This window comes from Dryobates pubescens, chromosome 12 (genome assembly GCF_014839835.1).
Source record: "Dryobates pubescens isolate bDryPub1 chromosome 12, bDryPub1.pri, whole genome shotgun sequence".
NCBI classification, from domain to species: Eukaryota; Metazoa; Chordata; class Aves; order Piciformes; family Picidae; genus Dryobates; species Dryobates pubescens.
The window spans coordinates 6,271,079-6,295,141 of NC_071623.1; the positions used below are offsets into that span (position 1 = coordinate 6,271,079).

Consider the following 24,063-nt stretch of genomic DNA (forward strand, 5'->3'; position numbering starts at 1 on the left):
AGACCTTCAAGATCATCCAGTCCAATCTTCAACCCAGTACTAAAGGGTCAACACTAAACCATGTCCCTAAAGCTCCAAAGGAAAGGTGGTCATTGTACTATGGCAAAGCAGAAGGAAAGGACAACAGAGTGGTACCCAGCAGCAATTGGAGGGCTGGGGCAGCAGAAAGTACTGCAGGAACCAAAGTGTTCTGGGACACAGGGAATGAGCTCTTTTGCCTCCAAGGACCCAAATTGCAGCTGTAATGTGCACAGGCCTGGTCGTCTTCAGACCTGGTCTTAGGAAAGCACTAACAGGGATGGGTAGGGTGTGCAGGGTGTGTAACAAGCAGAAGGCTTCCAGCAAGGAATCACCCTGTGTTTCACTCACAATCCCCTGCAGCCTCTGGCTGGCTGTGAAGATGAAAACCAAAACATACAGAGAAGACAATTAAATTACAAGCAACAGATAAGGATCACCACTGCATACCTATGATTCAGCATGAACATTCCTCACATCCTACAACTAATCTGTACCATTTAAAGATTATGTTCAGTTGTGCAACAGGAAATCCAGGTTGCTGTTCTGACCTGAAACAGCAGCACAATTACACAAATCCCCTGTTCTGTTTCATGGGTTCTAAACAACAACTTACACATCACAATTTCAACTGTAACTACCAGTGCACCAAGTCTACATGAGCCAACAGTGTGCTCTTGCAGCCCAGAAGGCCAATGGCAGCCTGGGCTGCATCAAAAGCGGCATGGCCAGCAGGCTGAGAGAGAGGATTCTGCCACTTCGCTCTAGTGAGACCTCACCTGGAGTACTGCATCCAGCTCTGGAGCCCTCAACACAGGAAGGACATGGACCTGATAGAGCAGGTCCAGAGGAAGGGCCAGAAATTGATCAGGGGGCTGGAGCACCTCTGCTAGAAGGACAGGCTGAGGGAGCTGAAGGTGTTCAGTCTGGAGAAGAGAACTCTCCAGGCAGACCTAAGAGCAGCCTTCCAGTACCTGAAGGGGCTACAAGAAGGCTGCAGAGGGACTGTTTGCAAAGGTCTGCAGGGACAGGACCAGGGGCAATCGCTTGGAATTCGAGAAAAGCAGATGGAGATTGGCTGTGAGGAACAAGTTCTGCCCCAGGAGGCTGCTGCCACACTGCAACAGGTTGCCCAGGGAGGGAGCTGAGGCTCTATGCCTGGAGCTGTTCAAGGTCAGGCTGGAGAAGGCTGTGAGCAACCTGCTCTGGTGGAGGATGTCCCTGCTGAGTGCAGGGGGGTTGGACTGGATGACCTTTGGAGTTCCCTTCCACTTAAGCCATTCTATGATTCTAGGCAACTTTAAACGAAATTTAGCTCCCCAATTCTGCTAGCAATGTTGGCAAGTCCCCTGAGTACAGACAAATCCTGAGGCTGTCAGAGGCAGCAAATTCAGTTTACCAGTGCAGCACTACCCAATCCCACTTCAAACTGCCTTTGTAACTTCAAACTGCCTCTGCACCACAGCTTCCTGCCTTCTACTTCTTCACCAGCTATCAGCAAAATCTAAGGGTGTCAGATGCTGTCATACTTACAAACACAGTTTTACATTCTAGACCATGGTTAGAGAAGGAATTTATTAAAATGACACCAGAAAAGAAATAAATAATCAAACCCTCTCCTGTCTGTCTCCTAATGGCATTAAAAAAAGAATAAAATACCTGATATACTACATAGCATCCACATTTACTTCATTTTCTGGTTAGAAAAGTAAAACTTTTGGATTTCTAGTTGAAGTCTTTCCAAGTTACACATGGACATAAATTTGTGTGTACAACACCGCAATCACACCTGCTTCCTCCTCTTTTTCGGCTATGTAATTAAGGAGCAAAGCAGACAACCAAGGCACAGCACATCATTCTCTATTCCTGCTTCTGTTTCTCTAGCTAAGATATTAAAAGCAAACAGAAAAAGACAACCAGAAGATACCTGATTTATACATTTCTCATGGTAATTTCAGCACCAGTATCTCCATCAAAAGCAGCTATCTCCAAAAGCTGACAGAGGTTTAATTTGAGCTTTAAGAGGAAGCAAAACATTTAGACAAAGTTCTTCCACAGAATATTCCAAGTACCCACAGCTGCAGACTAATAGGCAGTGAAAACAAAAAGAGTAAATAAAACTTCAAACACCTTTCCTCTTACACCTGGAATACCGAATTGCAGAGCATAAGCAGAGTTTGAATCTGTGGGGTGTGTGTCTGTGTACTAAACATATACATAACATTTACCACAGATTCAAGTACAGGAAGGACCTCTGATACAACTTGACAGTGGAAGTCCCCTGAAAATATAATTGCATATGTACTACACAGATATCTTTAGATTCATAGAATCATAGAATTGTTAGGGTTGGAAGGGACCTCAAGGATCATCTATTACAACCCCCTGCCATGGGCAGGGACACCTCACACTACCTCAGGTTGCCCAGAGCCACATCCAGCCTGGCTGCAAAAACCTCCAGGGATGAGGCTTCCACCACCTCCCTGGGCAACCTGTGCCAGTGTCTCACCACCCTCATGGGGAACAACTTCTTCCTAATGTCTAATATACAATCTGAATCTACCCATTTGTATTTTTTTTCCATCCCTGCCAGTCCTATCACTCCCTGACACCCTCAAAAGTCCCTCCCCAGCTTTCCTGTAGGTCCCCTTCAGATACTGGAAGGCCACAATTAGGTCTCCTCAGAGCCCTTCCCTTCTCCAAACTGAACAGCCCCAACTCTCTCACTCTCTTCTCCTAGCAGAGCAGCTCCAGCCCTCTGCTCATCCTCATGGGCCATCTCTGGAGACCTTCCAGCACTTCCAGATCCTTCCTGTAACAGAGGCTCCAGAAGTGGACACAGTGCTCCAGGTGTGGTCTCAGCAGAGCAGAGGGGGTGAATCACCTCCCTGGCCCTGCTGACCACACTTCTCTTGCTGCAGCCCAGGCTCTGCTTGGCTCTCTGGCCTGCAAGTGCTCCCTGCTGGCTCCTGTTGAGCTTCTCCTCCCCCAGCATCCTCAGGTCCTTTTCTTCAGGGCTGCTCTCCAGCCAGTCCTTGCCCAGCCTGTATCGGTGCCTGGGACTGCCCTGACCCATCTGCAGGACCTTGCACTTGTTGAACCTCATGAGGTTGTCATGGGCTCACCTCTCCAGCCTGTCAAGGTCCCTCTGCTGCCTCCCCTTTCCTCCTCCTTTCTCAAATCTACCTTTAGACAACTCCTCTTCGCTGGTCTCCTAAAGTGCATTAACTGCAGGAAACATAAAAGTTACTTTTGCTACAGGCAGCTGCAAGTCTTTCCAACACTCACAGTCTGGTACTCCCTTGAAAATTGCCTTTTACATTTTCTTTGCTAACACTTTATATTATTGATGTCTTTTCATAAACATTCCTATATACTGCATTGCCCTATATTTTTTTTCCATTTTTGATTCCTACGTCTTTTCCTCAAAACTTTTTTCTCTCCAAACTGCACTTCCAGAATCTATGCAGAAATGTTAACAGAGACCTCTCTACTGTGTTAATTCAGCTTTTTCAATTCTCACATTCATAGAATGGGTTGGCTTGGAAGGGACCTTGAAGATCATCTAGTTCCAACCCCCTGCCATGGGCAGGGACAACTTCCAGTAGCCCAGGTTACTCAAGTCCCCATCCAGCCTGGCCTTGAACACCTCCAGGGAAGAGGCATGCATGAGCTCCATGAGCAACTAGTTCCAGTGTCCCACCACCCTCACTCTACAGTTCTTCCCAATCTCCAGTCTCAATCTGCCCTCCTCAAGCTTCAATCCATTTCCTCTCATCCTAATACTACAAGCCCTTGTCAAATGTCCCTTCCCAGCCTTCTTGTAGCTCCCCTTCAGGCACTAAAAGGCTGCTCTTAGGTCTCCCCAGAGCCTTTTCTTCTCCAGGCTGAATAGCCCCAACCCTCTCAGCCTGTCACCATAGGAAGGTTCTTCAGCCCTCTGATACTGTCTTTGTGGCCCTCCTCTGTACCCACCCCAACAGCTGTATGGCCCTCCTAGTCTGGGGGCACCAGAACTGGACACAGTGTTCCAGGTGCGGTCTCGCCAGAGCAGAGGGGCCAAATCTCCTCCCTCATCCTGCCGCTCACTGCTTTTGATGCAGCCCAGCACACAGCTGCCTTCTGGGCCACAAGTGCACATTGCCCAAACATTCAATTTTTGCAAACCCCAACAGTTTGGCATGTTGCAATTTATTCAAGAGAAAAAAAAAAAAAAAATCAAATCACAGGTAGAAAAAATTGTTTTCTGTAAGAAATGATTCCCTCCACTTGGAGGTGGAATGCAAGGTACCTCAAGAATTTCAGTAGTGATTTTTACCTGTGAATAACTTTCTCAAGTAACTCCTCTTGCAACCAATTCTGATAAGCAGTAGGAATTTGGAGTTGAATCCAACTCCACCACTCCTTCCATTTTGCCTGCTTCTCAATTACCTTGCTGATTAGCAATGAGGCATTAACTCACTGCCAGTGACCTCCACTCTGCATGTGTTTGCTAGAATAAAAATGCCAACACTGAAAGTTCACAATTACTGATAATCTTAGTGGGCAGAATGATTACAGTCAACAGGTTTTCTAATGGGATTGCTCTTATGTTTGTCCATAGCTCTCCAAATACAAATAGGTTTACAAAAGAAAAACACCCCAAAGGTTTTCACCCAACATATTCACAAACTAGTTATCCTTTTAGGAAGTCCCTATCTTCCACTACACGTTAGCTGGATTAGAGAGGGGATGCTCAGCTATAAGAAACATATTTGACTTGTTCAAGATGAGAGTGAGGAAGAATAATTTTTGTACTTGTTAGAGAACAGCCCTGGATGTCAAAATATTTTTTGGTCGAAGGGGGGCAGGGGCAAAGAGCAGTTAGAGATGTTTTTTGAGAACTCAAATTCAAAACAGGGGCAAAGAGCAGGTAGAGGTGTTTAATGAAACAAATTCCAAAGCATTTCTGGTTGTTGTCTAATTTTCTGTGGAGAAAAAGCTGCTTCTCTTTCCATTATGAGACAGAATGCCACAGTTTGAAGTCATTTTGCAAAGAAGAGGCCTTAAAGATTAGGTACCAAGGGGGAGAATTTGCAAACCTTTATACTCAACTTATCCTATTTTCATAACCAATTCATAGGTTACACTTATTAAGAACAATAAGTGCAACACCTCCTAAAAGCAGCAGCAGGTTTCAAGTAACAGCCAGGAGAAACCTCAGAGTAAATCTGCTTTTGTCCCACAGAACTCCCCAGTTCAGAGTTCAAGCAGAAAAATATTATCATTACACAATGTGTCCCAAAACATTTTCTTCCCCTTCTCCCAAAGTGTGGATTTTCAGAGGTTAACAAGAACAGAGCAGCCATTTCCCTTCTCCACTCCCTTCCCTTTGAAGCTGTTACTGCCTCTTAATCATTGCTGCTGCCTGACACAGAGCTGTTCTTTCTTCTTAGCAACGATAAAAACAAGGATTAGGATGCATATTTGTTCCCACAGGAACACCTGAGGCTCCCATGACCTGCTCCCTGGTCAGGTTCAGGCTCCATAAATTTGCCACCAAATTACCTTGATCCACACAGCACTGCTGAAGTAAAATTAAATCACTTCATTATGTGAACGTCTGAACACACAACAGGCTCACAGAGTCTGAAGGAGGAGGAAAAGGGAAACTCCCAAAGATCCTCTAAAGCTGTAGCAACAGATTAACATAAAACCTACTTATGTGATTTATTGTAGTTCTTGCTCTCTTTTCCATAGCAGAGAGCCAAGTTTGTGGAGGTTTATAGAAACTAACAGCCAGGGTCTGCAATGACAAATCAAGGAGGCCCAGAGGTACTAATAGCTAGTCTCAAATGTGAAGAAATATGTAGGCACACAGAGATGGCCAATAAAAAGATAAAATACTTCTGAAACTTTGAATGGCTTTCCTTAAACCCCTATCAGTTACTTAGTAGATTACAGGAAATACAAAATAATGATTGATTTATTATTATCATTATTCTCCACTAGTTTAGCCAGGAGTAAGTATTCACAAAAAGCTACTATACAACCAGAGAAGGAGCAGCAGTGACAAAGATGAGAAAATATTGCAAATGCCACGATACAGAAATTGTTCAAGAATAATCACTTTGTTCCTAGGTCACACAGTCAAAACAGAACCCCTGAGCAGCAGAGAAATGTAGGGGTAGGCTCCTAAGTCACACAGTTAAACAGAACCACTGAGCAGCAGAGAAATGTAGGGGTAGGCTACTAGGTCACACAGTCAACCAGAACCACTGAGCAGCAGAAAAATGCAGAGGTAGGCTACTAGGTCACACAGTCAACCAGAACCACTGAGCAGCAGAGAAATATAGGGTCAGGCTCCTAGACCACACAGTCAAACAGAACCATTGGCCAGCAGAGAAATATTGGGGGGGGTAGCTCCATTTCTTTTCAGAAACCAAAACTACACTGTCCATGCAAAGAAAGGAATCTGCATTTCTGGCAACACAGACTCCAAACAACATTGCAGCACAACATAGAATGGGTTAGAACTATTAAGGTACAAAAGCTGATATTTAGGCTGAACAGCACAGTACACAAAACATGTACACACAACACAAGAACAGTTCCACTTTGTACTCACTCTTACAAAGTTGTCAGGGAACAAACCTCTTCTGCCTTTGAGCTGTCCTTCCCACCAGCCTCCATCATCTTTCTTGATATTGGTGATGATGTCACCTACAGTGATTGTCAGCTCATCATCATGTTGAGCTTTGTAGTCAAACTCCACTATCGCCTCCACTGCAAAAGGAAACACACAAATCAACAATTAGTGACCACATTTAAGCTCTCAGGCCTTTGAAGAGAATAAAAAGCCATCAACCCAACTGCATATCCCCAGTGAAAGTAATATATTCAGCTTCACCCAGAGAGCACATCAAATAGGCAACATTTTGGGGGTAACTGCTACCAGAAGAGTCAAAGAACAAAGAACTACACGGGAATGTCCATTATGGGTAAGAAACACAGAATATTCTGTGATTCTGTGATTAATGTATCTGGTTGGAAGAGAGACCCCATTATCAGAGAACATTAAAGGTTGGAAGGGACTTCCTCCAATCCAACGCCCCTGCTAAAGCAGTATCACCCAAGGTAGGCTGCACAGGAATGCATCCAGGTGGGTTTGCAAAGTATCCACAGAAGGAGACTCCACAACGTCTCTGGGCAGCCTGCTCCAGGCCTCTGGCACCCTCACTGTCAAGAAGTTTCTTCTCATGTTTTGGGGAAACCTTCTATGTTTAAGTTTGTGTTCATTGTTCCTTGGCTTATTACTGTGCTTGGCCCCCTTCGCTTGCCACCCAGCCCTCAGCTATTGATAGGCATTGATCAGATCCCCTCTCAGCCTTCTCTTCTCCAGACTAAACAGCCCCAGGGCTCTCAGTCTCTCTTCACAGGGGAGATGCTCAAGTCCTCTAATCGTCCTCCTGGCTATCCATTGGATAAGATCCTTTTCCACCAGGCTGCTTTCCAGCCATTCTGCCCAAGCCTGTGGCATTGTCAGAAAGACAGAAAAATTCCTTCAGAGAACCAAAAACAGTAGAGCTGGCATACCCAAATATGGAAGCCAAGGTTGGCTTTTTAGTCTGGAGAAGAGAAGACTGAGAGGGGATTTAATAAATGTCTATAAATATCTGAGGGCTGGGTGTCCGGAGGGAGGGGAGAGGCTCTGCTCAGTTGCACCCTGGGACAGGACAAGGGGCAATGAATAGACACTTTAGCACAGGAGGTTCCACCTCAACACGAGGAAGAACTTCTTCACTGTGAGGGTCACAGAGCACAGGAGCAGGCTGCCCAGAGAGGTTGTAGAGTCTCCTCCTCTGGAGGCTTTCAAGACCCATCTGGATTCTATGGTCCTGCTCTGGCAGGGGTGCTGGACTTGATGATCTCCAGAAGTCTCTTTAAACCTCTAACATCCTGTGATCTACTAGGAGCCAGACTGGCAAGATCCAGGATAGCCATGTGTGTAACATCTTACTTCTCTTTTCTTCAGTGGAAACCAATGCCCCAGTATGTTCCACCAAACATTTTGCACTTCAACCATATAGACAGCAAAGCGAGAACTGGTGACAAGCACAAACAACTGCTGCATGAACCCTGCGAGATCTGGCCTGCAAACACGCCACACAGCTTGCGAAGTTAACCAGGACAGCCCAGACAGCAAACAGGTGCTGCTTAAATATGAAGCCTTGCAGAATGAGTTGAATTAAACCAGCAGAAAACAAAAGTTATTCCTTTCCACCCTCAAAATGTCACAGGGTCACAATACTGAACATCGCCCTCCCCCACAACCTGAAAGTCACAGCTAAGAATGTTCTGACTTTCAGACACACACCAGACATGAGGCTACAGCTGGTAATGCTCAGCTATTGCTTCCCCTGTGAAGCACCAAAACCATTTTGAAAGCAGTTCACAAGAGGCCTGCTGAACTACAGAATGAAGAGCATTCTAAGAGCGTGGCACCACGCAGTACGAGCTGACACGCACAGACCCCGAGAAATGTGACACTGAAACTTAACTGAAAAACCAGAGCAGGAGGGACCTCAGGTCTCTAGTTCAGCTTCCTCTTCAAAGTAGGACAAGCTCTGAGCTCAAATCAGGTTGCTCAGGGCTTTATCCACACAGGTCTTCAAAACCTCCAAGGACAGAGATAAGGCACACAGAAGGACCTGCTCCCCTGCTTGACTCGGAGAAAAAGATTTTCTCTCTACAGCCTGCTGCAACCTTTCTTGTTTCAGTTCACATCAGCTGGCCTTGTTGTCCCACCTTGCACTGCTTCAGGGGCCTGGGATTGCTGAAGGCCACTATTACCATCAAAGACTGAGGTGACTAAGGCACTAAGTACCTCTGTGATGAGGCCCTCATTGCCATTCAGCACCTTATCTTAGCCTTCCTGGACTAGATGATCTCTCCAGGTCCCTTCCAGCCCCTGACATTCTGTGATTGTGTGATTCCTCTTGCTGTCTATGTACCTATCACAGAATTAATCAGGCTGGAAAAGACCTTCGAGATCATCAAGTCCGACCTATCACTCAACACCATCTAACCAACTAAACCATGGCACTCATCCAGTCTCTTTTTAAACACTTCCAGTGATGGTGACTCCACCACCTCCCCTGGCAGCCCATTCCAATGGCCAATCTCTCTTTCTGGGAAGAATTTCTTCTTAACATCTAGACTAAACCTCCCCTGGTGCAGCTTGAGACTGTGTCCTCTCCTGTCACTGGTTGCCTGGGAGAAGAGACCGACTCCCACCTGGCTACAACCTCCTCTCAGGTCGTTGTAGAGAGCTACAGAAGCCTTTCTTCTTGTCTTTTGTGTCTGTAGTGGTTTCAGCTGTGTCAGAGGAAATTTTCTTCACAGCAGCTCCCATACTTCTGTGTTTCTGTTTGTGACCCAGTGTTGGTTATACCCAGAGGTTTCAGGTGCTGTTGAAGGGTACTTACATAGTTTCAAGGCCTTTTCTGTTTCTCAAGCTGCCCTGATTGCAAGCAGGCTGGGGGTGCATGAGAACCTGGGAAGGGCAGCCAGGCAGGACAGCTGACTCCAAGTGACCAAAAGGATGTTCCAGATCATAAGATGTTGTGCTCAGCAATAAAAGCTGGGGAAATGTTACAGGTTAAGGGACTAGTTTCCTAATTCTAAATAAGTTTTTCTAGAGAATTCAAAGGGGCTGAACAGAATATGAAAGATAAATTGATCCCATTCCATTGGGTCTGCAAATTTCTATATAGTTTGGGAACATAGAGTGTTCTCTCTCTCTTCTCCTGTTTTTCCACTCTTCTGCTACTTTTCTGGCCTTTGCCTTTGTTTTTCTCCTGTTTAAGCTATCCAGTGGCAGAGAGGGGGGAGGTAAGGTAGCATGGGGGAGGTAGAGCTATTGAGGAGGGGGTTGAGCTGTGCTATTGTCTAGTTTTATATATACATAGATTTTTGTACATGTTTATTACCTCTTGTATATGTTTATTACCTCTTGTATTTAGTGTACTGTTGTATTTAATCTACTGTTATAAATATTAGTTCCATTTTACTTCCAAACTCTGTGTAGTGCCATAAAAAATTACTTCTTGAGGTAAATTTCCAAACTCTATGTAGTGTAAACCCACCCCAGGGAAGGAGGGGGAAGTGGGTACATTTGGAGCTACCACATTTGTCTTCCTAAGCCATTGTTACACTTGGTGAAGCCCTGCTAACCATCCTCCTGCTGATGGGAGTAGATAATGAATTCCTTGGTTTGGTTTGCTTGCATCTTGCTCTGCCTTCTAACCCTAATGCACAAACTCTGAGGTGCTTCATCATCTGTCCCACAGCTGAACTCCGTGCATTTGCCTATCATCCCAGAGCCATATAGTCACAAGTGACACTTTCTAGATCACTCTGGCAATGTCATTGAATCCCACAAGGAAAAGCAGCAGGGGGATAGTAGTCAGAGGGCCAGAGAAGCCTTGGCAGTCTTTCCTCAACATTCCAGATCCTGGCAAGCAACAAGCCTCCCTACATGATAGTCCAGGTCAGCAGATGGGAGTCTCCACCCCCAACAGGGAATTACAACTATCTCCTGCTGTTCCTGCGTGGCTCAGATTTAGCCAGCTTGAGTGCTTCACAGGATGGAGCACCAAGATCCTCCTCACCTACAAAAGCACCAAATCTGTTCTGTAACTGCAGATCTTGAGGTGGAGCAGGAGCCTTCCTCTTGGTGTCACAAGTTCTAAAGTCCAGGCTTTCAGATCTGCCATTCTGGGAATGAGATGAGAGAAAATACAAGAGGCACAGACCTTATTCTGCTCTTCATCCAGGAAAGTTGGGGGGTTGGCCTCTTGAAGCCTCAGGGACTTGGAGAAGCTCTGGAAATCCTAACCTTAAAACTCAACCACCCCAACCTGTTGTAAACCCACCTAGTTGCCCAGCAGCATGCCACCACATTCTACATCATCTTTGGTGGAGTTTCTGAACCCTTTCTGTGCCAAATGCTACACAGAGTCTGTGGGACTCAAACTAACAACTCCAGTTGAAAAAAAAACTAAAAGCAAAAAAAAAAAAAGAAGGCATATTTCTAAAATATGAACTAAAGTCCTTACAAGTCATTGATACTGTATGTGCAGACTTGAGCTCAAATTGGTTCAGAAGCTGCATTTACATGATAGCTCTCCAAAGACTACTGGATTAGCAGTCTTTGGAAGGACTACAGCAGCACCAAGGTCCACACACACACTACTTAAAGTTTTGCACCAATGAAAATTTGTGTCTCTGAGAACCTCTAAATTACAGGTTCTCAGGCTCAGAAAAGGTAAAACCCAAGACTATTTAGCAGGGTATTTCCAATTTGGTTGAACCCCAGGGAAGATCATTTGAGAGCAAGGCCCTGTATCCTTTATTTTTAAGCTGCCTATTAGAATGCACTCCTAGTCAGGACTCAAAGCTTATCCATTGATTTTTGTGTGTGCCAAGTAATTTCTCCTCCCTGCTTAGCAAGCTTTTAAATCCTAGTCTCATTTTGCTGTGGACAGAATCACACAGTGTTATGCTCTGAGTTCTCCATAAGCCATCAGGAGGTGGTCAGAGGGAGAAGGCAACAGAAAAAGGATACAAGCTGGCCCCAACCAGTGATTCTTCAAACACTCCTCAACGTTCAGACTGCAGCAAGACTTACTGAACAAAGGCAAACAACTCTCCCACTCTCCAAGACCCATGCTGCAAAAGAGCTCTAGAACCAGGTGCTTTAATTGCAGTTTGCCCCTAAGAAAGCTGCAAAATGGACACGATTCTTGGCTGTTCGGTTTTCTTCTTAATGCTGTTCTCTCTCTTAACAGGAGAGACCAAAATGTAGGGCTGGGGGGGTTGAGCTGACTCTACAGCTACTTGGGTAGGCTGCAGGCACTGGAGTTATCTCCCTGGAGATTGTCTGCCTTGCACTCATTCATATACACACAGCTGCAGCTGCTCAACCACTTTTGTTTTACTGGATGTTTGATTAAAGAAAAAAAACCAAACCCAACGTTTACTGTGCAGGCTCTTGTTTGTCTATAAAAGTTTCCACTTATTAAGAACCACATCTAAATATTTTTAAGAGCTGTCTCCTCTCAGAGAATTTGATTACAGCAACACAAGTGTGCGTAAGCTGTCAGAGCCAGGGGAGTCACCCAGAAGGGACCACACAATCAAGATGTTTATAAACTCTTCAAAGGAAACCAAGAGCACAGTTTGGACAGAGGAATAAGAGCACACCTCACAAAAGTGCAGATCATGACAAACTGACAGGAAGGCACTTTTGACATCCCCCAGAACTCCCATTTATCACTCTACTGAAGAGCACTGCAAGAGCCTACAATGGCTTAGAAGTGCTTCCTAATTTATAGGTCCATGCAGTTGCAGTGTTTAAATCAATCTCATTTTCTAAACTGGGTTACCTTAGAATCCTAGAATTGTTAGGAATGGAAGGGGTCTCAAGGATCATCTAGCCCCAACTCCCCTGCCATGGGCAGGAACACCTCACACTAGAGCAGGTTGCTCACAGCCACATCCAGCCTGGCCTAAAAAGCTCCAGGGATGAGGCTTCTACCACCTCCCTGGGCAACCTGTGCCAGTCTCTCACCACCCTCATGGGGAAGAACATCTAATTTAAATCTCCCTTCCTCTAGCTTGGATCCATTCCCCCAGTCCTATCACTCCCTGACACCCTCAGAAGTCCTTCCCCAGCTTTCTTGTATCCCCATTAAGATAGTGGAAGACCACAATAAGATCTCCTCAGAGCCTTCTCTTCTCCAGACTGAGCAGCCCCAACTCTCTCAATCTGTCCTCATAGCAGAGATGCTCCAGCCCTCTGCTGATCCTGATGGCCCTTCTCTGGACACCTTCCAGTCCTTCTCAAACTGTGCTCTACAAAATTCATACTGCTAGGCAAATTTATCTTGTGGGGTTTGTTTCTTTTGAGGTGAAATTTTGTCTTCCTGGAAAGCTGGAGATGACACTGAACCAGATATGCTAAGAATAAAGCTTCACATCTCTTAAGCACAAACATTCTTCGTTGCTGAAGTGCTGTGCTAGATTTCTCCTCAGGAACTAGACTACAACAGTGTCCTTGTTTGCACAGTAATTCATGATGTGAGAAAACACACCATGGACAGTAAGCTCAAACTAATTTTATCTTAACCAACTAAGGCTGGCCTTAAGCACATCCCTGCCAAGGTAAACAGCTTGTTACATTAACAGCCAAAAGCCAAACCCCTTTTAAGCCAACAGCAAAATAAAAAGGCAAAGTTGGGATAGAGAAATCTGGCTTCTCCTTTTGGTGTATTTTTCTTCAAAATGCCATACCCCATATGGCCTGAAAGTCAAACCTGCCCCAGCTTGCAAACTATTAAGAGTCTTTCTGTTGGAGGAAGGCATTTTTCATGTTAAAAATTAAATCAAATAACAAAAGCTGTTTATTTTGATCTAGAAGGGGCCTGTTCATTCCCACGTAACACAATCAGCTACTCCTAGCCCTGGATTACCATCAATCCAAACTGTAACATAAGGCCTCATGAAAAGGAATCAAAGCTAGTTATTAACAACCCTGCTGGAGGCTAGCACAGTACAACTCATTACTGCAATGTCAGAGACAAAGAGATGTTTTTCATTTGATGCTTAGTGCTTTGGGTTTAAAATAAAATATTTGAAATATTAATGCTGTGAACTAGGAATTCACAAAATGGGTTGGGTAGAAGGCAACTTAAAGAGCACCTAGTTCCAACCCCATGCCATGGACAGGGACACCTTCCACTAGCCCAGATTGCTCAAGGACTCATCCAGCCTGGCCTTGAACGCCTCCAGGGAGGAGGCATCTACAATCTCCCTTGGGCGACCTGTTCCAGTGTCCCACCATCCTCACTGGAAAGAATTTCTTCCTAATCTCCAGTCTAAATCTCAAGCTTCAATCCATTCCCTCTCATCCTATCACTACAAGCCCTTGTAAAATGTCCCTCCCCAGCTTTCATGTAGCCCCCTTCAAGTACTGGAAGGCTGCTCTAAGGTCTCCCTGGAGCCTTCTCTCCTCCAGGCTGAACAGCCCCAACTCTTTAAACCTGTTCCCACAGGGGAGGATCTCCAGCCCTCCTCTGGACCCACTCCAGCAGCATCACTTCCTTCATGCTGGGAGCATCAGAACTGGACCCCAGGTGGCATCTCATGAGAGCAGAGGGGGAGAATCACCTCCCTCATCCTGCTGGTCACACTCCTTTTGATGCAGTCCAGGATACCAAATGTAACCTCTCAGCTATATTTAAAATCAGCATACCTGGATAAAAAGATACCAATTACAAGTTTAATTATTCCCTCCTTTCATTTCCTAAAATTAATGTTGCATAGACCTCATTGCCCTCTACAACTACCTGAAGGGTGGTTGTAGCCAGGAAGGGGTTGGTCTCTTCTCCCAGGCAACCAGCACCAGAACAAGGGGACACAGTCTCAAGCTGCACCAGGGGAGGTTTAGACTCAAAGTGAGGAGAAAGTTCTTCACCGAGCGAGTCGTTTGTCATTGGAATGTGCTGCCCAGGGAGGGGGTGGAGTCACCTTCCCTGGAGGTGTTCAAGAGGAGACTGGACGTAGCACTTGGTGCCATGGTTTAGTCATGAGGTCTACCGAGACAGGTTGGACTCGATGATCCTTGGGGTCTCTTCCAACCTTAGTTATACTGTGATACATACTTGGAATGATTCTGTTGATAACTACAAATGGTTTTCCTATGGATTAGTTTAGTGCCTTGTCACATTTTACGTCAAAAGTAAAACCTTGTGTCTTACAACTGACCTATTCCACTCTCAGAACCACCATTTCTTTAATATCTAAAGACAGAAATGTCTCAGTTTATGCTGTATGCAATTAACTGTACTGTGTCTTTCCAATTAATCAAGAAAAGAAACAAGAGATTTGTTAGTGTGCAACAAAAGCTGTGTTATTAAATCAGCTTCTGGTGACATCTGAAGTGTGTGGGCACAATGGAAATGTTATTAATGTCTCTGGCACTGTTCCACCCAAGTAACAGCATCCATATGGCAGCACCATCTTCTGCAGCAGCATGGCTCCACATCCAAATGCAGACCTTAAATCTAGTCAGAAATGGCAGTGGAAGAGTTAAAAGTTTCTCTAGGTAAGTTTTATGTTCACACTTTTGTTAGTCACTCATCTTCATGTGAATGATAAATACAACATCTTGCACCGATTGACCAGAACAACAGAACTGAAACTAGACAAGCTACCTTCAAGTATTCTACACTAAAGCTTTAATTTCAAGTTCAAATTACATCTCCTCAGAAGAAAGGGCAACAGAGCTTTTCTCATTTGCATAAAGCTAACTGCTCAGAAGTGAAAAAGACTGATAGCATGAACAGGAATAGAATCATAGAATCACAGGATCAACAAGGTTGGAAAAGACCTCAAAGATCATCAAGTCCAACCTGTCACCCAAGACCTCATGCCTACTAGACCATGGCACCAAGTGCCACATCCAATCCCCTCTTGAACACCTAATGCTGCCATTATGTCACGCAGGAAGCTCTCAGTGATGACAGCAAGCTTCATGCTCTCTGCTACCTACAGGGAGCTGATCAATTATTAAAATCTCTTAATTGAGCTGGAATGTCTGCCTTTTTTTAACCCCACATTTATCTTATATACAAAGTGTCAGCTGGCAGCAAGTACCTGTTTATTACCATTTTCATTGTAAGTACATTTTATAACAGGTTAACAATCTAGACACCAAGTTCCACCAGCCTCAAAACTTGATAGACAAGACTTCACTTCAAATGTGCTGCTGTTTGAGAACCCAGGTACTAGCTGGTGATTATAGCACATTTTTAGTGGTTATGGACATACCCTCTAAATAAAAGTAATATTTTCCCTTTTTTTTTTGCTATACAACAGGCTGCAATAAATCTTTTGGCAAAATATTAGGGGTCACTAGGAGGGAAAAGATCAGTACCTTTTAATAGGCCAAATAACAAGTACAACTTACATTCTGAACTCAAATATAAAAACCAAACCAACCAAAAGAATCACCAACAAAACAAACAAAATGAACAACCAACCAACCCCAAAACTAAACAAACAAAAAACCTCAACCCAAAAATCAAACCCAACCCCCATACTACACTGAATTCCATAGTGCTGGTTTCCTAACACAGACCTAGAGCTCCAGAAAGCCTGAAGAGCAAATATGACCTACAAGGCCTGTTGATTTCTGGACTCTAGGAACACTGCTCAGCTGGCAGGCCAATGACATGTGGGATGCTGTAGTGAGGGAAGAGGAGAAATTAGACTCATGTAAAGTCTGGCAGGATTTACTCCAGATGGCTCAGCACTGAAGGAAAGGGAAAGCACTGGTATAACCACTGAATACCCATCTGGAGCTCCAAAAGTACTTCCTATCCACAACCACCACAGCTATTGCAGACATCAGGCTATAACTTCTCTGTGATGATTATGACTACATGCCTGTTAGCATCTGGGAAGGAGGAAGAGCTCAGATGGAGTTCTTTCCACAAGAGAACAAAAGAATCTGTAGTTTGTAAAGACTCAACCCTCTCAATGCCATTACAGTTTATAATACTAGATGAAGGAGCCACTGAATAGGCATCACCCTAACAAAAAAACCCCAAATAAACAAAAAACACCCAAGAAATGCCCAGTGCCATGTGCTGCCTCTGAAATGTACACACACAAAAAACAATTAAATCACAGAATGGTTTGGGTTGGAAGGGACCTCTGTAGCTCATTCAGTCCTAGCACCCTGCAGTCAACAAGGACATCCTCCACTACAGCAGGTTGCTCAGAGCCTTGTCCAGCCTGATCCTGAGGAACTCCATGGATGGGGCCTCAACTACCTCCCTGGGCAACCTGTTGCAGTGTTCCAGCATCCTTATGGTGCAGAACGTGTTACTAACATCCAGTCTAAATCTTCTCTAGTTTCAAGCCATTGCTCCTTGTCCTGTCACTGCAGGCCTTTGCAGACAGACCCTCTGCAGCCTTCTTGTAGTCCCCTTCAGGTACTGGCAGGCTGCTATTAGGTCTCCCCGGAGCCTTCTCTTCTCCAGGATGAACAACCCCAGCTCCCTCAGCCTGTCCTCATAGCAGAGGTGTTCCAGCCCTCCTAATCATTTCTGGATTCAGAGCTGGATGCAGTACTCCAGGTGAGGTCTGTGGCAGAATCACCCCTCTCAACCTGCTGGCCACGCTGCATTTGATGCAGCCCAGGCTGCCAGTGGCTGGCAAGAGCACACTTGACCATCTTCATACTGTGCACTAGATAGCACTCAACTGCCAAAACTTCAGAGCCTGTAGATCAGTAACATGTACCTGGTATTATTAAAACCAGACTAGAAGTATGAGTGTTCTGAACATTATCTCAGATGGGCTTGGAGGATTTCACTACAGATGCCTAAGCTGTTACTATCACCACCCATCTTTGCCAAAAGTAGCAACCTTGTTGCACAGGAGGAGGATGGGGAGAATAAGGCACACTCCTCCTCATCTCAGCCACTTTTGCTCCACGTACTGAGAAACATGGGTTTATATTAAGTAAGGAGACTGCAAAGTGCTGTGCAGATACATCCTGTTGGGGTATTCCTGCTGCTGGAAGTGGCAATTCCTGCAAGAGGAGATTGCTGGCAGCAATAGCTCAGTACAGCCAAAAACCTTGCTCTGTCTTACAGCCTTTCTCTGTGCAATATCAAACATGGGGTCTTAGGACAATTTCCAAGCAGGGACACCTCACACTAGATCAGGTTGACCAGAGCCACATCCAGCCTGGCCTTAAAAACTTCTAGGGATGAGGCTTCCACCATTTCCCTGGGCAACCTCTGCCAGTCTCTCACCACCCTCATGGGGAACAACTTCTTCCTAACCTCCAATCTGAATCTCCCCACTTCCAGTTTTGTTCCATTCCCTGCCAGTCCTATCACTCCCTGACACCCTCAAAAGTCCCTCCCCAGCTTTCTTGTAGCCCTCTTCAGATACTGGAAGGCCACAAGGTGGTATCCTCAGAGCCTTCTCCTCTCCAGACTGAACAACCCCAACTCTCTCAGTCTGTCCTCACAGCAGAGCAGCTCCAGCCCTCTGCTCATCCTTGTGGCCCTTCTCTGGAGACCGTCCAGCACCTCCAGATCCTTCCTGTAATAGAGGCTCCAGAACTGGATACAGTGCTCCAGGTGGGGACTCACCAGAGAGGAGTAGAGGACAATCACCTCCCTGGCTCTGCTGGCCACACTTCTCTTGCTGCAGCCCAGGCTCTGCTTGGCTGCCTGGGCTGCAAGTGCTCACTGCTGGCTCCTGTTGAGCTTCTCATCCACCAGCAGCCTCAGGTCATTTTCATCAGGGCTGCTCTCAAGACAGTCCCTGCTTAGCCTATATTGGTGCTTGGAATTGCCTTATAAACTGTCACAAAGAGATGTTCTGTAAAAGTGAGAACCTGGATCTGATGTAGAAGAGAAGTAATCAGCTTTGTCTCTCCCCCTCCTCCCCCCTTTACATAAATCTAAGCACAATCTACATATTCAACCTACAAAACTTTGTGTTCAGAGGAAAACCAGACTCATTATGGAACTTCTCAGTAGTTTCATAATGTGTAAGGCAAATGAAAGGACATTCGCTGTCATGCTTCCACATACCACAGGCTGTCAGGCATTACTGGAGCTACAAGAAGTATTTGTACTGGGGCTCTGTGATGGGTTTACACCACACAGAATGTGAAATTTCCACTCTACACAGAATTTGGAAGTAAAATGAAACTGCTATTTGCAAACCCAAACTAAATATGAAAGCATAAAAGGTAGTAAACATATACAAAAATATATTTAGATATAAAACTAGACAGTAGCTCAACTAAATCCCCCTGGACACAAAAGCTCAGTGGGCTGCTGCTAGCTAATAAGTTACTACCCTCTCATCCCAGCCAGTGTTCTTACCAGTAACCCAAACAGAAATGATCAGGCCAAGAAAGCAAGGTCAGAATACAGAGACAGAGGAAGAGAGGCAAGGTAAAAGAGGGAAAAATCAAACTGTGCTCCTAAATGATATAGAAATCTGTAGAACCAGTGAAATGGTATAAATTTGTCTCTTATATTCTGTTCAGCCTCTTTGAGATTCTCCTTTCCACTGGACTTGAATTCTCTGGGAAAACTTATTTACAGTTAGGACCCTAGAATCTTAACCTCTAACAGGCTCTTAGAACCATAGAATCACGGAATGGTCCAGGCTGGAAGGGACTTCCAAAGGTCATCCAGTCTGACCCCCCCTGCAGTCAGCAGGGACATCCCCAACCAGATCAGGTTGCTCAGAGCCCTGTTGAGCCTCACCTTGAATATCTCTAGGGAAGGAACTTCAACCACCTCCCTGGGCAACCTGTTCCAGTGTTCCACTACCCTCATACTAAAGAACTTGTTCCTAACATCCAATCTAAATCTGCTCTTCTCCAGCTTAAAGCCATTGCCCCTCATCCTGTCACTGCAGGCCTTTGTAAACAGATTCTCCCCATCCTTCTTGTAGCCTCCTTCAGGTACTGGAAGGCTGCTATTAGTTCTCCCTGAGCCTTCTCTTCTCCAGGCTGAACAACCCCAGCTCCCTCAGCCTGTCCTCACGGCAGAGGTGCTGCAACCCCTTGATCATTCTTGTGGCCTTCCTCTGGACCTGCACCATCAGGTCCATGTCCTTCCTCTTAGCTCTATGTACGAGAGCTTGTATCATGGGGAATTTGCATTTCAACACTGCGATCCAACACAAGATCTGCATGCCTCCACTAACCTGATACTGAAAAATGGCCTAAATCCACTTGAGGTGTGAAAGAAAACCCTGTATCTTTGTTGAGTCACACCAGGAGTAGACTCTTACAAACCCTAACTTGCTCCACTGTGTGAGCAGCAATGGAAGGCAGAGTAGGAGCATTTGAGAGCAAGACACCTTGGATGAAAACAACATTTCTTTTTCTTAATTAATAGCAAGGCCTCATAAGGTGGTTGTTCACAATCCTTTGCAACTTGTCTCTTTACATCAGGATCTTTTCTTTCAAACTGTAGTAGGAGCAATAGTGGTCCAAAAATCACTGCATGTAAAGATTCACAAGTTTCAGATAACCCTTGGGCAACTAAACATTCACCTCAGCTCCTGTGTGTTGACTCTGTGCATTAAAAAAAATTCTAAAAATTCTTTCAAATTCTAACTTAAGCATTCAGAATGCAACTCCAGAGAACTAAGTTTTAGAGATACTATCTTTAATGTCTCTGTTTTCTCAGCCAAAAACAGTTTCTGCAGGTAATTTCTTCTGGCTGTCACAATACATGGAATTCACAAACCAACCTACTCCTCTTTTTTGTTTTTTTGTTCCTCTTATGAACAAAAATGTTCCCACATCACAGCTATTAGTTTGAGAGAGGTTCTCCTGCCCCTCTACTTGGCCCTGGTGAGGATGCATCTGGAGTATTGTGTCCAGTTCTGGGCCCTTCAGGTCAAGAAGGACCTCAGGGAACTGCTTAAGAGAGTCCAGCACAGAGCCACAAAAACGACTAAGGAGTAGAACATCTCCCTTATGAGGAGAGCCTGAGGGAGCTGGGGCTCTTGAGCTTGGAGAAGAGGAGCCTGAGGGATGGCCTCATTCATGTTAGAGATGTGCATGGTGAGTGCCATGCAGTGATGGAGCCAGGCTCTGCTCAGTGATGCTCAATGCCAGCACAAGGGGAATGGTGGAAGTTGAGGCATAGGAAATTCCACAGAAACATGAAGGAAAAATGTTTTCCCTGTGAGCATGCCAGAACACTGGAACTGACTGCCCAGGGGTGTTGGGGAGTCTCCCTCTCTGGAGATATTCACAACCCACCTGGACGAGTTCCTGCGTGATCTGCTCTAGGTGCTTGTGCTCTGGCAGGGGGGTTGGACTGGACAAGCTTTCGAGGTCCCTTCTGGCCCCTAACATTCTGTGATTAGTTTCTCTGTCTTGCTTTTATGGTGATTTTCAATATCCCATCTATCAATCAGGCCTGAGCAAGGAGGCACTTCCATTACCATTTTTATTTTCCTTTTAGCTTGGAGAAATTCTCTGGATTTTGAAGAAGGCAAAGCCTTACAAAAAACACAGTAGAAGACACAGCTATTCTAAGAAGGTATCTCTTGTAGTAGGTTAAAGAACTACCTGAAGAAACACTCACTCCTACTTCCAAGAGATCTTCTTTAATGCTTCTGACTAGACTGGACCTCCAAAAAGGAGATGCTACACAGAGCTCCTCTTTAGAAGAACAATCCTGAAAGCAAAGACTGATACAAGCCCAAAAAGTACATCTGAAAGCTTGCTACTGAGTTCCATTGCAAGTAGGAACAGCTTGTGATGGGATGCTCCAACAGGGAATTTGAGCCGCTGCATGCTGGCTGAATGTGAACACTCAGCAGAGCTGTGCATGGAGTGAAAGCACAAACAACAGTCAGCACTTAGAGAGAAGAGGAGAGAAAGGGGAGGAAGCAGCAGGATGGAGCTGTGTGGAACCCAAGTAAACATAAACAGAGACAAGGAAGCCTACTGTTTTGTAAGTAATCACTCTTTTGACAGCCTCCTCCTCCCATCCACCCCCAGTTACTAACACTGGTACTGTCTGGAACAGAGCGAAGCATCTGGACAAGGAAGCTCAGATGCTGGCACAGAATCTTTCCTTCTGTCCACGAGGGCAGCATGCAAGTCAAAACCACACAACCAAGAGAACTGAAGAGGACAGAAAGAACACTGCCACTTGACCACTTCTTCCAAGGCTAAGCAGAAAGCTCTACTTTTCCCTCTTCTACCTCCATCATCTACTGCCTCATTCTCCATCCATTTGGAAAATCTTCTAATAACCTCCCTGGTTTCCCCTGACACAAGCTCTTGGAGCTAAGGAAATTGCAAGGCAAAACTAATCCTACTTTTCAGAGTGTCTAGAGAGGCAAAGAACATTTCTTGCACTTAAGATCACTGCCTTGTAAGGCTGCATTTACATCAGCTCCTTGGTTTTGGTTCCTGAGACGCTGACAGACTTGAACAGACAGGAACTGAAATTCTACTTAAAATAGCAACATCCTGCCTGTAAATTCTCCAAATTTCAAAAAAAAACCAAAACCACCACAAACCACCAACCTGGAACTTCAGCATTTGGCTTTGCTGACTTCCACCATCCTGTTTTATCCCACAGACCGAAGGCGCCACTTTGCCATCAGAAAACGGCAAAAAAAGGCGGCCAGCAAAACACAACTTGCAACACACAGCTCAGCATTTGCCTTCCAGGGTACCAACTTCCACTCTGAAAAAGCTCAGTGGGCTAAAGCAACAGTTTCTAAAGGGCTTCGTCACTTTTCTTTCCTGATTTAGGAGAAACCATCCAAAGACTTTCTTATTTCACAGGATCATAGGGTTGGAAGGGATCTCAGAAGATCATTGAGTCCAACCCCCCTGCCAGAGCAGGACCATAGAATCCAGCACAGGTCACACAGGAACACATCCAGATGGGTCTTGAAAGTCTCCAGAGAAGGAGACTCCACAAGCTCTCTGGGCAGCCTGTTCCAGTGCTCTGGGACCCTCACAGTGAAGAAGTTCCTCCTCATGTTGAGGTGGAACCTCCTGTGCTGTGGTTTACATCCATTACCCCTTGTCCTATCGCAGTGTGCAGCTGAGCAGAAGCTGTCCCCTCCCTCTTGATCCCCAGCTCTCAGATATTTATAGACATTCATTAAATCCCCTCCCAGTCTTCTCCTGACTATCCACCCCCAGGGCTCTCAGCCTCTCCTCACCAGGCAGTCTCCAGTCCCATCAGCATCCTTGCAGCCCTATGCTGGACTCTCTCCAGCAGATCCCTGTCCCTCTTGAACTGGGGAGCCCAGAACTGGATGGGATATTCCAGGTGAGGTCTCAGCAGGGCAGAGTAGAGGGGGAAGAGAACCTCCCTGGATCTGCTGGACACACTCCTCTTAATGCATCCCAGAACACCATTGCTCACAAGGGCTCATTGGGGTCCCTAATTCTGCAGTGAAATTCATAAAGGACCACCCTTAGTTTTGCTGTATTCCCCACCAGATTGTCTTCACAATTCTGTATGCCATTACACCTTAACACAAGGAGTTTTAAGACTGTGTTAATGAAGTATATAGAAAATCTTCCAGAAAAGAGAAGTAGTGCACCTGAAAGGCAGATGAGAGAAAGATGAATTTGAAGGAAGTGTGCATGAGAAGAAAAGGATAGAATCACAGAATCAACCAGGCTGGAAGAGACCTCCAAGATCAAAATGACAGAGCATCAGGTATCTGACCAGACTGAAGGTGAAGAACATCCTTCCTGAGCAACAGGTGAGAAACAATGATGTAATTCCTTTAAAACAGAGAAACAAACAAAATAAGAATAAGCCATCACCAAAACACAATGCACGAGGGGAAAGAAGCATACAGGCATTTCTACAAGCAACAGGAAGAAGAGGAACTGCTTTCTGACAGAATGAGGTGAAGCAACAAGAAACACACAGGGACAAGACTGTTTTCTGTATGACTGTGAACAAACTATCAAACATATCACAGAACCACAGAATGTTAGGGGTGGGAAGAGACCTCTGGAGATCACCTACTCAAACCCCCTTCCAGGGCAGGTTCACCTAAAAAAGGTCACACAGTAACACATCCAGGCTGGTCTCCAGAGTACTCACCTGTCTGGGTAGCCTGGTCCAGTGCTCCATCACTCTTCAATTAAAGAAGTTCCTCCTCATGTTTAGATGGAACTTATAGTATCATAGAATTGTCAGGGTTGGAAGGATCATCTAGATCCAACCCCCCTGCCATGGGCACGGACACCTCACACTAGATCAGGTTACTCAGAGCCACTTCCATCCTGGCTTTAAAAACTTGTAGGGATGAGGCTTCTCATGTTCAGGATTTGCCTTGCAGAGGAATATTTATTAACAGATCTCTCATGACTCTGCAATTGGTGCAGACAGCTTTGAACTGTCAGACTTGATGAACTATGGTTCATCATGAACTAGATGGCATCTTATTTCA

The 24,063-nt window shown here is 45.3% G+C and overlaps 1 protein-coding gene across 3 annotated transcripts in view; it reads right to left on the bottom strand.

The window, feature by feature from the left end:
* SH3KBP1 (SH3 domain containing kinase binding protein 1) overlaps window positions 1–24,063 on the bottom strand; it is a 189,874-nt gene that overhangs the window by 156,016 nt on the left and 9,795 nt on the right. For 2 of the 3 annotated variants that reach the window (XM_054165906.1, XM_054165905.1), the window contains exon 2: window positions 6,626–6,783. In XM_054165906.1, coding sequence (XP_054021881.1) covers window positions 6,626–6,783 — 158 coding nt within the window. The remainder of the gene's footprint in view (window positions 1–6,625; window positions 6,784–24,063) is intronic. The other variant, XM_054165907.1, reaches the window with a different exon arrangement.